Source organism: Oncorhynchus clarkii, chromosome 21 (assembly GCF_045791955.1).
Source record: "Oncorhynchus clarkii lewisi isolate Uvic-CL-2024 chromosome 21, UVic_Ocla_1.0, whole genome shotgun sequence".
NCBI classification, from domain to species: Eukaryota; Metazoa; Chordata; class Actinopteri; order Salmoniformes; family Salmonidae; genus Oncorhynchus; species Oncorhynchus clarkii.
In genome coordinates this window covers 36,711,356-36,729,863 of record NC_092167.1, presented here as the reverse complement: position 1 = coordinate 36,729,863, position 18,508 = coordinate 36,711,356, and the positions used below count along the sequence as shown (strand labels likewise).

At 40.8% G+C, this 18,508-nt stretch overlaps 2 protein-coding genes across 2 annotated transcripts; both read left to right on the top strand.

The window, feature by feature from the left end:
* Positions 1-260: 260 nt before the first annotated feature.
* Positions 261-6,146, top strand: LOC139378981 (5,6-dihydroxyindole-2-carboxylic acid oxidase-like). The gene is made up of 7 exons (XM_071121645.1): positions 261-816; positions 1,458-1,780; positions 2,512-2,716; positions 3,320-3,487; positions 3,905-4,084; positions 4,363-4,509; positions 5,410-6,146. The coding sequence occupies exons 1-7, from the start codon at positions 462-464 to the stop codon at positions 5,598-5,600; spliced, it is 1,569 nt and encodes a 522-aa protein (XP_070977746.1). The 5' UTR covers positions 261-461; the 3' UTR covers positions 5,601-6,146.
* Positions 6,147-6,844: 698 nt separating this feature from the next.
* On the top strand, positions 6,845-11,984 carry LOC139379453 (leucine rich adaptor protein 1-like). Its single transcript, XM_071122265.1, has 2 exons — positions 6,845-7,478; positions 10,027-11,984. Exons 1-2 carry the CDS (start codon positions 7,269-7,271, stop codon positions 10,423-10,425), a joined length of 609 nt encoding a protein of 202 aa, XP_070978366.1. The 5' UTR covers positions 6,845-7,268; the 3' UTR covers positions 10,426-11,984.
* Positions 11,985-18,508: the final 6,524 nt, after the last annotated feature.

The window sequence follows — 18,508 nt, the reverse complement described above, 5'->3', positions numbered from 1 at the left end:
ACATGTGGTGAAATGAGTCCAGAAATTCATAAACATGAATTGATGGGGTTAAAACTGGAGGACAGCATTAATTCAAAAGCTTCCACAGGTGACATGCCAAATTATGTTTCACAGTAGGACTAGTGAAACAGTGTGCGTGACTACCTAACCTCTATCCCTCTCAGTCCAGTAAGAAATGTGATGTGATCACGAGGAGATCAGAAATCCGGGCAGTCATGCGCTAATCCAGTATTTAAAGGCCAGGGGGTTATTTGGCTGGTGTTGGGGCAATTAGTACAAGAGGGTCGGCCGGCATGGAAATACAAACGCGCACTGAATTGAAACAGAAAAATAACTTTGAAGTGATGAGGTTACGAGTAAGGTATTGACTAACGTTAGTGTGATTGAAGAAAGAGAATTGGGTGATCCATCTTTCCATTTAACTAACTTTCTGGTGTGTGTCTTTTTGCCTATTCGTGGCTATGTGGAAGTATGGCTTGCTGGTGCTCTTGGGCGCAGTGTTTGTGCGCGCGCAGTTTCCGAGGGAATGTGTGACTCCAGAGGGACTTCGGAGTGGTCAGTGTTGTCCATCCCCGTTTGGGGTCGCGAATGACGACTGCGGGTCCGCTACTGGACGTGGTCAGTGCATTTCGATAGCGGCAGACGCAAGTGCACACGGCCCCCAGTACCCCCACGATGGACGGGATGACCGTGAACGTTGGCCTATCCGCTACTTCAATCGAACTTGCCAGTGCAACGGGAATTTCACCGGTTATAATTGTGGCCGTTGTAGGCATGGATTTGCCGGGTTAAACTGTGACCAACCGGTTGCTGTTGGTATGTTTTTTTTTTATCCCCTGAGAAACAAATATATACAGTTTCCATTACAAATGATTTTATGTTTTTACGCAATTGAAAGTGCATAGGGTTAATAACCTCCAATATGTGTCTCATTTAGTGGTGTGGTAAATCTCACACTTAAACCAATTTAACTGAGATCAACAGTCCATATATATGTTGATTAAAATAAGTAAATGATAGTCTACTACAAGCAACCTCTATACAAGGCACCGCCACACCGTACTTTACGTACGGCCGCTCAACTGGTTGAAAATCACATTTCTGCACGGGATTATGGAAAGCATACAAACTTTACAAATGTCAAGGACACGAACGTCAATGGATTACATTTAGTTGCATTTAATGTACGATATAATGACATGTTTGCCTCATATTTAGGCAATGGTGTAGGTCTATGCGTAAAGGTTAACGGTACTATGGATAGACTACCTGCCCTATCTATACCCAGTTGGCACAGACGTCAATTCAAAGTCCATTCCACGTTGATTCAACGTAATTTCATTGAAATTACGTGGAAACAACGTTGATTCAACCAGTGTGTCCCCAGTGGGTAATTTCTCAATTTATTCCCACACAAGAATGTGCTCATTAACGCATGACTGGTTTTAATCCTTCAGTCCGGAGAAACGTGATGCAGCTCAGTGCGGATCAGAAGCGAGCTTTCGTGACCGCGCTGGACCAGGCCAAGCGCGCGGTGCACCCGGACATTGTAATTGCTACCAGGCGGTACCAGGAGGTATTCGGTCCGGATGGAAACACCCCGCAGTTTGAGAACATCACCATCTACAATTACTTTGTGTGGACCCACTACTATTCGGTCAGCAAGACCTTCTTGGGGGCCGGCCAGCCGAGCTTTGGCGGAGTCGACTTCTCTCATGAAGGTCCCGGTTTTGTGACCTGGCACAGGTTTCACCTGCTCCAACTTGAGCGTGACATACAGGTGAGATGGGGTACCGGCAATATGTCACTGTATACATGTAAAATATGAACTGAAATAATGCATCATAATGCAAATAACTTTTTTTTTGTAGTGTGCCAACCACTGGGGGTTGATTATTCAATTGTATATCACAGTCTAATAGGCCATCATCTAATGCTATTATGGATTTTCACCACCAGCAAATCCATTTGAATCTGTATTTATTGCCCATCAATAGTCATTTCACTTTCCCTATTGTTTGTTGGAATTAGTGCCGTATTAAAGGTGAGGATATCTTTCCAGAAGAAGCTATTTCCTGCCTAAATCAAGCAAGCTTAGCAGAAAATGTGCTTAGGCGTTACTAGTCTGAGCCTAGATTTCTCTTCTAATAGGGCACAACAGAGCATCTGTTGCCCAAGTCATTTACTGGATTGTGTATTAGTCATTGGTTCATTACTGACAAAGATTGTTTATTGTTTCCAAAGATCATTATCTTGGTCATTAGGCTATAGCAATAAAGGCAAATCATTGTTTCATACAATGAAATACATTGAATCAGTTGCAACTAAATATTGAGATTGTGGTATGTTGTTTGTTCAACTGAATGGAAATAATGCAGCCACGATATACTCCTCTATGCCCATTTGTAACTATTTTAATTGCAGTTTATTAAGGGGTTTCTAATTGCACAATATGATTATTATAATTGAGTGCCCTTTATGTCATTTTTTCTTACACTACTTTCAATTTAGGATATGCTGCGAGACCCGTCCTTCGCCCTGCCCTACTGGAACTTTGCCGTTGGTGGAAGCACCTGTGACATCTGCACAGATGACCTATTGGGTGCGAGGAGCAACCTCGATATGAATTCCATCAGCACCAACTCCATCTTCTCCAACTGGAGGGTGATCTGTGAGAGTGTGGGGGACTATGATACACTGGGGACCATCTGCAACAGTAAGCCTTCAGTAGTGCTCTCATATCCTTCCAAGTTTTGAAGAGAACCCCCTATATGGTGGGTAGAAGTTGTCTGTAGGCACAGATGTTAAAATCCGTAAAAGTCACTGAGATTATATAAATATGCTCAGTAAGGTTGAAAAATGACCAGAACATCAAGGGACGTGTAGTGTCCCTTTGAGCAACTTCACCATTCCATATTGTGATACCTGTTGATTACTATCATTACTTGCTTAAGCCTGGTTCAAGTGTTGGTGCTATTGGCGCAACACCTTGTCAGAACACTAGGGGAAGCAATGAGCTTGTCAACATTAGTCCCCAAGCACTATCTCCATCTCAATTAATCTTTCCTCGATTCCTTGCATCTCCTCTCCTCGTCTCCTCAAAAACCCATCAGAGAGCAAGATTCAAAGTGGAGGGGCCTTCTCCTCCAACAGGGTGATTTCCAGAAGGAAGGAAGGAAGGAAAATAATGAAATATCTAAATAGTATTTAAACATGGCCCTGGTGTGTTTTCAGCACTTCCCAAGCCCATTTATTATTCTGTCTATTAACCCAGGTTACTAAGACCACCCTTTTAACCCTCTCCTCTCTCTCCACCCAGATACTGAGACCACCCCCATCAGGAGAAACCCAGCTGGAAACGTGGCCCGCCCCATGGTGCAGCGTCTCCCTGAGCCCCAGGATGTGGCAGACTGCCTGCAGGTGAACACCTTTGACACCCCTCCCTACTACTCCACCTCTTCAGAGAGCTTCAGGAACACCATCGAGGGTGAGTGGCTATTGCTGGTCTACACCAATAGATATAGTAATTCACATTGAAACACACAGATATCACTACACTTCCTGTAGTGTACATAGGCTCATCCACACTGAACGTTGAGGGTTGTTGTGCATGATGATACACACAGAGACACACGCACGCATGCACACACGCAACAGAGTACATTCTGTTCTGTCCAGAGCAGGGTGTGAACCAACAACCTTCTGCACACGATAACACACGCAACTCAAAGCCAACTGTCTTAGAGCAAGAGTCTAGTCACTCTGAGAGATTTAGGTCTTAGGGAAGGTGTGAAAACACCCATTTCACTGGTGTACTCCTGCCAACATGCTACTGGCGAGATTCACATCCACTACACACAGTTTCCTGTATTTAATCCACAAGCTACCTGTGTTGTGTGCACAGGCTATAGTGCCCCCCAGGGAAACTACGACCCAGTGGTACGGAGCCTCCACAACCTGGCCCACCTGTTTCTGAACGGGACAGGGGGACAGACCCACCTCTCACCCAACGACCCCATCTTCGTGCTTCTCCACACTTTCACAGATGCCATCTTTGACGAGTGGCTCAGGAGGCACGCCCCTGGTAACGGATCCCATCCTCCTGTCAATCTCATGTTCAATACCTGATCTGTTGTCTTCATGTATTGGCTTTGTAAGTGCTTGCTTGTCTGAAGATACAATGTTCTTCTATGTACTTGTTGACTATGCGGTTCAGGCCGTTTCTAAATTACATGGTAAAATGGTAATTACACAACAATTACACGATTACTATGCACCCTTTGTTTATCTCTGGCAGGATTTTTTCTTTATACATCAGCGGCACATGTTCATAAGCTGACTCTTAACGGATACATTTTGCAGATTTGTCAGTCTATCCTTCAGAGAATGCCCCCATTGGTCACAACAGGGGGTACAACATGGTTCCCTTCTGGCCTCCAGTGACCAACGCTGAGATGTTTCTTACAGCCCCAGAGAACCTTGGCTACTCCTATGAGGCTGAATGGCCAGGTGTGTATAATGTCAATATTAATACAGGCTGAACGGCCAGGTGTGTATAATGTCAATATTAATACAGGCTGAATGGCCAGGTGTGTATAATGTCAATATAAATACAGGCTGAACGGCCAGGTGTGTATAATGTCAATATAAATACAGGCTGAACGGCCAGGTGTGTATAATGTCAATATAAATACAGGCTGAACGGCCAGGTGTGTATAATGTCAATATAAATACAGGCTGAATGGCCAGGCTGAACGGCCAGGTGTGTATAATGTCAATATTAATACAGGCTGAACGGCCAGGTGTGTATAATGTCAATATAAATACAGGCTGAACGGCCAGGTGTGTATAATGTCAATATTAATACAGGCTGAACGGCCAGGTGTGTATAATGTCAATATTAATACAGGCTGAACGGCCAGGTGTGTATAATGTCAATATAAATACATTATGGATATTTGTCTTGTCTATTATATACAGTCAGGACCGGAATTATTGGAAGCCTTGATAAAGATGAGCAAAACATACTGCATAAAATAAATAATACAAATACTGAGCTATATTGTATGGGAAAAAGGTACAATTATATATTTTATACTAATACAATTAGAAAGAGATTTTGTTTAGAAAGTGATAGATCCACCACCATATTTTGTATATATTGTCCCATTGTTTTGTAGCTCAGTTTTTATTACATTTTATACCGTTTTTTTGCTGATATTTGTCAAGTGTGACAATAATCATGGACCTGACTTTATATGCAATGTTATGCTTATAGCTTGTTATGCTTACAGTTTCTTCATTGTAGCTATTTTGGTAATGTCTGTCTGTCTGTCGGTCTGTCTCTTTGCGAGTTTCACATTCCATATGACGAATGTAAATGTTATAAATCTTGTCTCGTCTCTATAGCTGCTCCTTTAACTTTGACTGAGATCATCACCATTGCCATCGTGGCGGCCCTGGTCGTCGTCGCTGTAATCTTTGCTGCAACCACATGTGCCGTGCGCTCCCACTCTTACAGCAAACTGGAGGGCCGCCAGCCCCTGCTGGGAGAACAGTACCAACGCTACGACGACGACAAAGGCCAATCCGTGGTCTGAGCTGTACGTGAAACTACAGTGTTATGTTTGTTAGGGCACGCTTTTTGCAACAAAATTTGCGCAACATAAAATGAGTCCATCCCTGTTTGTCAATGTTCTCCTGTTTCGTGCCTAATGATCATGACCAAGGTTTAGCTGAGCGTCACATATGTTCAAACTTTTGTATTGTTAGCAGTTATGTTTTCATAATTTTAAATTGAGTTTAAAGTGCCGTAGAATATGCATCACAAACTGTATTCCGGGGGTGGCCAAATGTTGCCAATGCAGGGTGTGGGTTGAATGTAGTCTGTAACAAAAACCTGAACACTGCGGTCCTCCCATTGCCAAGTTTTACCACCACTGCCGACTGCTGTAGTACATAATATGGAATCTTATTGATTGCATCACTCATTCTACTTTACGGAGTGCCTTGACCTGTATAACTACAGATTCTGAGTATAACGATGGTTTTCTGTAAATTTGTAAACATATTTCGGTCAAAATTGAACTTATTTGTAATTCCATTGAAAATATTTGGTGATAAAACAAAATAAAAGGTTAAGAATCCGTCTTGCATTATAAGAATTTCTGCAACACTTGTGGAGTGCAATGTCATCGTTCCTACACATTTTCTCTCCTTATGTGCCATGACAGCTGAGAGCAAATTACTATGTGGACGAAGTAGAAACAAATAGAATGTAATTTAATAAAATAGGGAAAACGAAAGGATCCTCATTCTCATGAAGTTGTATAGCCTACTTTGCCATTCTTGTGAAGGTAATGTCAATTCTCATGTATTGCCACAAGGGGGTAGAAGTGTGAAGTCCAATACGACTTGAAAAAGAGTCAATAAGGGTTAAATTCATTTGTGTTGCTTTGAAGAAATATATACGTATTAAATCAGGTCAAATTTAGGTTATTTTGCTTGCTTTAAAATCGTTGAAGATAGCTTTTTAAAAAGTATTGATTGTATTATGCTGTTTTAATAACAATGTATGCAAACAGGCCATTAGGATGGCTACACAACATTGGTTTGAATTCAAATAAATTCAGAAATACAGTTTACTGTATCCTACTTTGCTGACATGAAATGGCAATTTAATCCGTTGTATGATTGAACTGATGATACTGATGAAAATACTGTCGGCTACCATATGGGTGTATTTTGTGCACCATACACAAAAATATATGCTGCGACAATTGCCTTATCATTACGGCAAACAGGCGTAGTTTTATAGTCCCACTTGTCCGGGGTGTAAGGTTTCAGTCATAAACTGTGTGGTTGAGCAGCACGTCGTCATCCTACTGTGCCGCTCCGTGGTACGAATATTGTTTCAATGGTCACGGCTGACATCCCGGCGCAAGGGACTTCCGAATCTCTCAATTCACGTCTGTAGTGGCTGTGCTACAGGAATAACAGGGGTTGTTTCTATTTTGTTTTGAATTGCACTCTATATTTTGAGTTGGTGATAAGAAGTGGTTTGGGAAACTGTGTTACTGTGCGCCTATGGATATAGCAGTCGCTTTCAACATCAGACCACTAAGACCATCCGGGCTATGACCTTTTCTTTGGAAGTGAAATCAGACGGAGCCGTCAAGCCACTGAACCCCATAATTTGCTCTCTGCGTTATTTCTACTGCACGTAGCATATATATTTTTTTCGTTTATATTCTTACTGCAATTCTATCATGGAAGAGGACAACGTGTTATCCGATTTTAAGGACATTGAGAAAAAGTTGGGTCGCAATGTTCCTGAAAGTCTCATTCGTTCCCTAGCGGGAGGACATCATCATCACGACAAACATGAGGATAGAAAACCGGCGACACCGAAGAACCGCTCAAACTCTGCTGACTTAAAACGACTGGAGAGCAAGATATTATTTTTGAAACAGGAAATGGTAGGCTATGTGGTTGCCTTAAAGATGCAACATCAAATATATATGTCCGTCTGTCGCTGTTGGGTCAGTGAGTTGTTTCGTGCAGTGAGCCTATAATAAAGTTTATTCGAATACCGAAGCAGACATCCAAATCCGGTACAATTGAAATTCGGACCCAGGCTTTTTCAAAGTCGGTTCACTGCTCCTTCAGAACCATGCTGTATATTCAGTGGTGCATTGCATTAAATGCAATTGACCATCGACACAAGATAACAAAAAAAGCGTTTAGCTGCTGTAGTCTAGTTGTTGCAGCTGTTTGCTTTAGGCTTTAATGGAACTTGGACGTTACGTTAGTTCACTGACCTGTGATATCATAACTCGGCATTGTTATGCAGTAACTTCCAGACGACTGATGGCAATCCAACTGTATTGGCATTGTGTTCATGGGGTATATTTGGCATCTCAGAAGTTTATGGATGACTTAAAATGCCGCCTGGTCGCAAGGCATTGGAAATAATAGTGAGTGGCATGTCTTATTTATGTCTCATTGACTTCCACTGTAACTCCATCATCTGAAATAGAAGTAGGATATACACACTACAGGGTACAGTTTTTTTTTTGCCATATTTCTGGCAGTCATTTAATACATAACAAGACAATGGGAGTCGGTGTCTCAATCCCAAAACTATCAACATTGCCCAACCTCTTAAATAACCAATTCTATTGAGTATTGAGCTATAAATCTATGGATTTAGTGATGTTTCTCACCCTCTATCAGCTACAGATGTGATGCCACCCAGTTGGCGAAAGCCATTAACACTTTCTCTCTACACATAACAACAACAATGCATAGTTCATAACTGACATGCCTAGTTAAATAAGGGTTAAATAAAATAAAAAATTGTCCGGTATCACGCAGGCAGACAATTCTCACCTCAATTAACGCATTTACACAAATTACAAACTCAACAAAAATACAGGAGGATAGCCTGGAATTCAAATTGATTATCACTTGGATTCCATGCTACTACTTGCCTTGTTTGACCCCCTGTATTGAAGAGACCCCCCCGCCCCTTTTAAGGCTTAAGGTCAGTCAAGGCATTAGGACCCTTGAACAGATGGTCAAATTGACAGAGTTTGTACAGAAGGGTACTGTGTCATTGCCTGGTTAACCAACTGAGGAAAAATACCTCTCTCATGTTAGTTTCCATGTTGAAGTCATTGAAAGGGTGGTTCATAATACGATTATGATGACAGGCCCAGTAAACTATAATAACAGAGAAGATATCCCACCCGGGAGTGCATTTTGCCCGACACAAAGACGTATCGTGATGTAGGAAAGCTAGTCTTTGTCTTCTGACTGGACAGTCAAAAATGATATTGATGACAATGACTGAAATACGTCCATACATCCTCTTGGGAGTAAAGCAGAAAAATACCAGTATTATTCCATTCAGTTTAATTACATTTAAAACAAGTATAGTCCGCTGTGCTCCCTAGTCCCTACTATAGTGAATGACACATTTGGGCCATCTAAGGCTTTTGCTCTGCTGTCACTTCTTCAATCCAATTAGGCTGCTTTTCTCTTGGCCATTTGGCTAACCGACTGGTTCTCTTTAGAATATACATGGAGGGATCAACAGTTTGTCAAATCTGTATAGGGTTGACCTGTGTCGCCTATAACTCCAGTTTTAGACAAAAGTCCAGAATAATGTAATTAGTTTTAAACAGAGTTCAGAAAATATCTTAAACATATATCATAAGTAAGTATTGTTAGATACTAAATCAATGAAGTTCAATTTCAATGACTAACAAACAGGCAGCAGTAAATTACATTAGCTATACCCATCTTGTGATTCACCACCCCATTCAAGCCAACTTTAATTGACACTGCTAATGCTTCTGTAAAATTCCACTATGCTCCGGCTGGGCGTCTGTGCACACATAAAGGACAGGTTATATCCGTAAGCAAACACTGGCAGCATTATGAGCTAGTCACGATCCACTCCCAAAAATGGCACTGTTTTATAGCCAGCCAGCTGTCCGGGCCATTGTATCAGCCTTGTCAACCACCATCTGGCATAATGCTTTTTGACTGGCTCGAGACTGCTGCTACTGACTGTCCATTGGTGTAAACGGCTGTCTATTTGTCACTAGTAGCCAGGGAAAATCTTATTGTGAAGTGATAAATCAATGGTGGTACTGTATGGGTGTCAGGGTGAGAATGTCCTGCTATGCCCTCACATACCATGCTGTTACATGCCCAGGACAGAGTGATTTCCTGTGGCATGCTTTTTTGTTTTACCTTTGTCCTTGTCCACATGCCAAAGAGTAGAGTGGTGTCTTTACAATCCCCAAGGGACAATTAGCTTTTTCAGCATTACTTTGCCAACTCAAAATACATGCTGGCGATGTTCTTCTCACAAGAATGGAATAGGAAAGCAGTGAATTTAGAAAACAAATAAGATTGTGGGCCTAAATGTTGGAAGTGTGATATTGTGTGTAAATGTTGCCAGTAAAAATCTATAATAAAGTCCAAAAATGAATCTCCTTCTAACACCAAACGCAGGCCCACCTCCGTGCAATCGATGTCAAGCTGATGCAGCAGCTGATGTCAATCAACGAGGGCATTGAATCCATCAAATGGGTGATGGAGGACAAGGGGGGCCTAGCCAGTCGTGAAAGCAGCCTGACCGGCAGCCTGTACAGCCTAACGGACAGCGAGGACGACACCTCTCCACGCGGCAGCTTCACCAGTCTGCATGACGGAAACAGTGACGGATTGGATGGGATATCCGTGGGCAGCTATCTGGATACGTTGGAGGAGTTAGCCGAGGACCTTCCAGACCACCCTTCTCCAACGGATCTTAATCTCTTCTCAGATATACCCATCATAGAGGACAAGACTTTCAGCAAACCACCCATGCAAGTCAGAGTGGATTCCGATGAGTACTATTGCTTTGGATAGTGCTATCAATAGTGCCATCAAGCGTTATCAAGGAGTTGGCATGGTAATAGTTCATTACAAATGTTTCATACATTGTCTTGTTCATTGAGCTCGCTGTGGGAAATATAGCACATGGATGTTTCCCTTGATGATCTGTTATTTTCCTGCTGCTAAGTATTCTACAGTGACATTTAAGTTGACCTTTATTTAATAGGCAAGTCAGTTAAGAACAAATTCTTATTTACAATGACGGCCTACCGGGGGGAACTGCCTTGTTCAGGAATTTGTTCAACGCTCTAACCACTAGGCTACCTGCCGCCCCTTGTAAAACCATTTAAGTTGGTTTACAAGGGGCAAATACTCAGTTGTGCTATTTTGTATCATAAAACCAAATTATTTTTTTGTCTTTGATGCATTTCCACCTCACTAAACCTTAGCCACTTGTCGCCAGTTCGGAAGAGCTTTAAACATCATTGAGAATTCAACAAAGGTGCAATTTATCTGCCCCCAACAATATGAACTACAACCACAATCAACAGGTCTGAAACAAAAAGGGGAAAAAAAACTAAAGTAGTGCACTCTCATCCTCATCATCTTTGGTGTTGCGTTCGAGTGCTCTTACCAAGACCCTCCCCTTGAATCCTCCAGAAGCGTTGAGGCGACTCTTTGACGGGGAATCTTACTTACAAATCTAACCTTTAAGAAGTATTTTGTTGTTTGTTTTGTTGTTCGAACAGCACGACTGAATTGGCAAAAATGTGATGTGTTTTTTCACAAAATGTTCATTCAGTGCACTCTGTACTCCAAAGAGTCTGATACCTCAGTCTCTTTTTTTTCTTTTTCACTTAGATGCCATGTCTTTGGTTAGCCGCTCATCCATCTGAACTAAGTTAATGTAGTAGATAAGGAATTTGTGGTCATTTGGAGCATTAGTGGTTCCGTGCGGAGACATCGACTGGACTGGTTTAGTGCGGCAGAAATACAGTTTTCCCTCAAATAGAGGCTGTATCATTCAAGTGCAATTTGTGAACATGCCAAATCACTGTATTTTAGCTCATGTACTAAATATGGAAGCTAGTAAAATGAAAGTTAAACATACATTTTTACAGTTATATGCTTAGATATTTAACATTGGACAGATACATTGTTCTTGCTGGCTTTTTTATTTAGACAGATGGCAGTCGAATTGCCATGCCAACAAGGTCATTATTTTACTCTTTTTGTTTTGTTTTACCACAAGAGATGAATTGCAAACCATTTACAAAGTGGAATTCTTGACATTCACAACACTCAGTTAATTTAATTACTAGATAGTATTTGTCGATCACAGTTTATAACTTACTGTTGAACCAGTCAACTAGTTAAATGACTGGTAACTAACAAAATTCAAGTGCAAAAGTAATGCCATTTATTTCTGTACAAAGATGATGCAGCTTTAAGCTCCACTTTCTGTGTCGATTCACATTACCTGTGAGTATTGTTTCATGTTGCTTTACTTTTTAACGCTGTAATTTATTGTTTTTATTGGTGTTGTTGAAAGGTTTTTTGGGGAAAATAATAAATAATATATTGTGATGGTCTTCTTTCTCAGTTTCCTTCTCACACACACACACACACACACACACACACAATGACCACAATGGTTCACACAATGACCATTTTCTGGTAACATGCAATTAGTGGAGAGAATTGTTGGATTATTTATTAAAACCACACAAGTGATTATATGCAGATTTTTATGATGAGGCAGTCTTGCTCCATTTTTGTCAGACTAGTGAAGTTCCAACATGTGGCAATTTGACCAATGTACCATAGATAATTGTACCCAGTTAGAGTTAGATTCTATCAGATCCGAGCTAACTGACACCCGCATAAATGGTTGTTTTGGCTGTGTCGGAGGTGGAACTGCGTTAGATCTGTCAAATCTAAAAGCGGCTCCCGACATTATACCTAAAGTGGACATTGCCATTGGCTGCATAGAGTCGCATTAAGAGAAATCCCATGCAGCCTTGTTCACAAATTCGAACACTGTGAGATATATAGTAATCTACACCTCGATTAGGCAGATAGAAATCCTCATTATTTTGTTTAATGATGTCCAATTTGAGCTTCATTATTTCTATATAGCCTACACTTTCTCATTCTGAACTTCTAACACAAGTGGGATGGGTGTGGCTTCGTGACTGAGCAGCTGCTCACTGATTTGGCAGCTCCAATGCAGTTGCACATAGGACACCGCCAAAACATCAGCTATGTGGGTGTCGGCTATCGCCGGTTAACGCTAGACCTGATTAAATCTAGGCCTTTGTCTTTTAATCTCCACACTTTACATTACTTGAAAAAACACAACTCGAAGAGGGCGATTCATATCTTAAATTCTGGAAATGGTAGTTCACTTTCTTTTTTAAAACCTGTTCAACTATTAATGGAAGGAAACCCATTTGGGATTACACTTTAGTAACGACTTAACTTCTCATGAACGAAGCATCATTTTACTATAACTAAACCTTGGGAGTATTCATCACACAATATTATAGTCGGATCAAGTCAATAAAAACGAATGTCCGTCAGAGAGAAGACAGAAACACAAAATGAGTGCTACCCACAGTATGTTTTATGGACATTTTAATTCACCACGCTGGCTTGTTGGATGCTAAGGGAGATTATTGAATTTCAAGACCGGAGTGTACATATATTCATTGGAAAGTGGAGGCCCTTGTGGCACGATGAGCAGCCCCACTACATTCCAGTTCCCACACAGTGATGACATCACCATCTGCTCTATTTAACACTGCAGCTAACCCATATCACCTATCACGTCTTTTTTCTAATGAGACTACAATGATCTACTCTATTTAACTGCATACAATATCACTTCTCACTTTATTTTGCCGTTAAAGACAGCCATTGTGGTCACACACGCCTCTGTGAGTCACAGATAATTCTGATGATGGGCAGCATGCAAGATAAATACAAATACCCTTGCAAGGGGTTTAATATAATTTCATATTGGTTCAAATGACATGTTTTCCTTAACATTGGTGTTGAAGGGATTAGTGAAGAATCACCGTTAAAAACTGAAATAGGAAATGCATTGAATTGGTATTAATCACTGCATAAGGATTGGGAGGAATTACAGTACTTCTCAGTTAATACCACAATGATGTGTGTTTAGCTGCAGCATAGAAAATGCCTTTTGTGCTATATGTTTGGGTGTCTAAAGTATTGGTCACATACTGTTTACCACTTTTATGATAGCTCTTTCTCTTTCTTCAGCCTCACACCATATTGTCTGAGATCACACTGTACTGGTGTTAAGCGAGGGGAAAATTGAGCATACTCTTGATTCCCTTAACTTGACGATCCAACAAATTTCCATGACTAAAAGCAAAGCAGCTTTATTTGGTTTACTTTGCCTTATCTCGGCTTCTCAGGCCTTTAGCACACTTGTCAAGACTTAACAAAGCCAAACGTACCACCCCAGAAAGCCTTTTTGAATGACATTGTGACCTCTGGTTGACCATATTCAATTAGAAACAGACAATGTACCATCATCATTTCCTGTCAATGAATCTTAACTTTGTCGCCACTGGCTATTCTTTGACTATCCCCTTCAGGGAAACAGAATGACTAGACCTAGTGGCTCATAAAGTAATTGGAGGATTTCAAGAAACAAGAACAGGTTCCTCAGGTTGATTTGCTAATAACCCCTTCTATGCATCGGAATTCCTGAGAGAAGGGCATGGTACACCACCCATGTACAGTTTTTGGGTATTTTGTATTTGAAAGGCGGGGATTAAAAGCTTACTTTCTCTCCACATGCTCATATTCCTTTAGCACCTTTGTGACAAAAGATTCTAAGACTGTCTCTTTCACATTAACATTCAACACGTCAAGTCTATGTCTCTAAATACTGACTCAGCTAAACATGGCGTTGGTTGCTAGTGCAAACAATGCAAAGACAAGGGCTCTCTTTGACACAGCATGGGGTTCAACAGTTTACTGTTCACCTTCAACAGAGGTGTGTCAACCCAATGAATCACAGGGTGCACGTGCTCCTTCATTTTGATCAACTCTTAATGTCAGGACAGTGTCAACAGAAAAGTGGCAAATCTGATGTCGAAGAAAGGCAGGTTTTACATCATATATTTTGTTAGTGTAAAAAAGCCTGTTGAATCAAAATACAATTTTAAAGATTGAATTCGGTATTTACAGACAGTCAAGGTATTGAATATGGTTCATTCGTTTTCCCTTAATTTACTCCTTGGACCTTGAACTAAGGGTGGATTTACATTAGTAAAATATGTCTAGTGAGATCTACAGTATCTTCAACATCAGATTTGCTCATTTTCTGTTTACACTAGCCTTAGATATTGAGAAAAATGTACTTTCTATAGCTGTGATATGTGGTTGTCCCACCTTTCTATCTTAAGATGAATGCAATAACTGTAAGTCGCTCTGGATAAGATCGTCTGCTAATTGACTAAAATGCTCAAATGTAAATGTGTGAGTGCAGCGTTTGGCATACCGTATATATATATACGGTATATATATATATATATATATATATATACACAAAGAAAATAAGGATCGAAATTCAAACTATGAATTGAGCTTCTCATCTAAACCATGTTGTGCATAGTATTGCACCCTTTATTAACTCAATGATTCACAAATGTGTGGATATTTTAAAAGCCTTCCATTTTCAATTTGGCTAGCAGATACATTTTTTTGTCTACTGACGCTACCAAAATCACATAGAAATGTGAGTTTTAGATCTGTCATTATCATTGAAAGCAAGCCTAAGAAGTGGTAGATATGTTCTATGTGCGCTATTTCTGTGCTTCACATTCTTAAGTTTTGTTTTTTGTCTCTTTAACTTTTGATTTTGGACACCAGCTACAAACAGCTGAAATACAATATTTTTGGTTATTGAAAATATATTTCACAGCGGTTTAGATGGTAAAATGATTCCCTTCACAATCCATTGCTTGTTTTGTCACATAAGCTATTAGAATTTTAGCAACCAGGAAATGGCAGAAGTGATTTCGGCGTATTGCACCTTTAAGGTAATTCATGTAATTCTTGCAGGGACATGTGGTGTGTAAGAGCCTTGTCTTTACACTGTACCATTCAGAGGGGGTTATGTGGTGTAGATGTCTCCCACACTACCTCCGGAGGACATCCCTTAAAGAGTTATTTGAATCTAGATTTGTCTGTTTACAACACACACGTATCTTTCCTGGACCTAGATTGTGTCCTCAAAGTAGTGCAGCGTAAAGAGGCCCCAACAAGAGCGTCAGGAAAGTTCAGAGAACCACTTTTTTTCTCAGCACCTTAATGAACCATATTCTAACCAGGTGGTTGAATAGGCTATCTGCTAATAATCAGCTCCCTTCAGTCCTGTCATGTCATGGCTGTTGTACTATGTACTGTATTTCCTATTCACGTCATGCCAGATCACAGAGAGATGTTAGAATTGTTTTGGAAGCTAAGGGAGTCGGCTAAAAGTCATAACGGACCTGTTTGGCATAGTAATTCCATATTATTATAAGAGGCCTTGGTAAGGCCACATTTTCAGGGATATACAAACATAGATCCCTTCTGTCTCCATACTAATTTTGTATAGAAATGCCAAGGCTATGTCAAAGATCCTTCCTCCAAAATACATTTCTTTGTACTAAATGTCATAATAATTCACAATTGATACACAATTTCCTCTGACATTTCTGTTCCAGTTTCACACGGAATGATCCCACAACGGGGCAAGTCATGCCCTTGTCTCAACTACATCCGAAGGGAAAGATACGCATGGGAAACAAACACAGGGGGCCTAGCTATCTCCGAGTCAAAAAGATCACACAAGTCCAAAACAATGATTTATTCATTCAAGTAGCTTGGCCCCAATTACTTCCCTCCAGAGCAAATAATTACACCGACATGCGTCTGAGAAAAAGAGCTTCCAATGGAGATCCATTAACAAATTAGACACTGTATTTGGGCCTGTGCGACCAGGCTTGGGATACCAATATCATGTGGTATCTGGGGAACTGTCACCATGCGACACTCAGGACACAGGATATGGGTTAGTGTAGTAGGGGGATCAAAGGGGGTCCGTACAGCAAAGGCAGGGGCCCCTGCAAACAGGAAGGAAGGCACAGATATAGACGTCTCAAACAAGAATCCCAAGTCAATTTAAAAGTCATTTAATAAGATAACTGTCATTATACTATGTGCTGTGCTATGTCAACTAGGCAATGTTTTCCTGGCATTGAGAGAATATTGAAAGTGGTTGAAAATGTACTTCTGATGGATTGTTTTCAACCTCTAAACAAAGTATTAGTGTTAATGCCTAGCTCAACAAATTGTATACTTTATCTCTTGGTTTGGCTAATGCTTTTGGATCTGTGGCCCCCATAGCAAATCGGATCCACTGTCAGCCTGCCATTTCGCATTCCCAGACATAAAGGAGTGCATGTTGGGAGATGTATGAACCTGTGTGGAAAACTTAATAAGGGTGGTCCTTTACCATGAATATCTTGTTTCTTCCTCGGGAAAAATACTTAGTGAATGTCAAGTTTAACCACACTGCGATTTGCTAATGCCAGTCAACTTCACAGCCACGCCAAATATTTCAGACCAATTAGATTACTCCTCATGCATAACTGGAGAACTCTCAACTGTGACGCCCACAAGTGTTGTGAAAATGTCCCAAATGTTTAATGCATCTCTAGTGTAAAATAAGCCCCAGTTGAGCACTTTCCCATCACTCATCAGAATATGTTATTGTATTGTTAACCTGTTGCAATACAAGCTAGACTAACAATGGGAGCCTCTGGTTCGGAACAGAAATGCTTTGTCTGAAGTTTACTACAATTTCCATTGTGGAAAGTTATGGGAAGCTCAATATACAAATGCCCACCACTCTGAGAACGTATTACCCTCAAGTCTATTGTGGTGTATTCCACACACAGTAAACTTTTCTGAGACATTTATCAGATTTTAGAGTGGGTCATTCCCAAGTACTACAGACATTCCCAATCGAAGGACATTGAAAATGCAAAAGATCACTTCTTCCCCTATGGTTTTTCCAAGGTAAACTATGGAGAATTGTTAAGTATATTTATTATGTCATTAACATTATCCAAAGTGTCATTAACATGATCCAACAAGGCCCAGATCCCCGTTATTTGCTGGAGAAGGAAACATAGATTTAGCGGAAAGAGATCAGGGTGCGTTGTGAGGATCAGTCGATCGGTCGTCGTATGAAGAAGGTGTGGACCAAAGCGCAGTGTGGTATGTGTTCATGATTTCTATTAACTGAACACTGAAATACAAAACAACGTGAATAAACGAAAAACCGAAACAGTCCTGTAAGGTGCAGAAAACACTAAAGAGAAAATAACTACCCACAAGACACAGGTGGGGAAAAGGCTACCTAAGTATGGTTCTCAATCAGAGACAACGATAGACAGCTGCCTCTGATTGAGAACCACACCCGGCCAAACACACAGAAATAGAAAACATAGAACACAAAAACATAGAATGCCCACCCCAACTCACGCCCTGACCAAACCAAAATAGAGACATAAAAAGGATCTCTAAGGTCAGGGCGTGACACCATGCCTTCCATCCTGTTAGCTAACGTTCAATCGCTGGAAAATAAATTGGACAAACTGAAAGCACGTTTATCCTACCAACGGGACATTAAAAACTGTTATATCTTATGGTTCACAGAGTCGTGGCTTAATGACGACATTAAGAACATAAAGCTGGTGGGTTATACACTCTATCGGCAGGACAGAACATCAGCCTCTGGTAAGACAAGGGGCGGGGGACTATGCATTTATGTAAACAACAGCTGGTGCATGATATCTAAGGAGGTTTCGAGGTTTTGCTCGCCTGAGGTAGAGTATCTCATGATAAACTGCAGACCACACTATCTACCTGGAGAGTTTTCATCTGTATTTTTCATAGCTGTCTACATACCACCACAGACCGATTCTGGCACTAAAACCGCACTCAATGAGCTGTATACCGCCATAAGCAAACAGGAAAATGCTCATCCATTCTAGTGGCCGGGGAGTTTAATGCAGGGAAACTT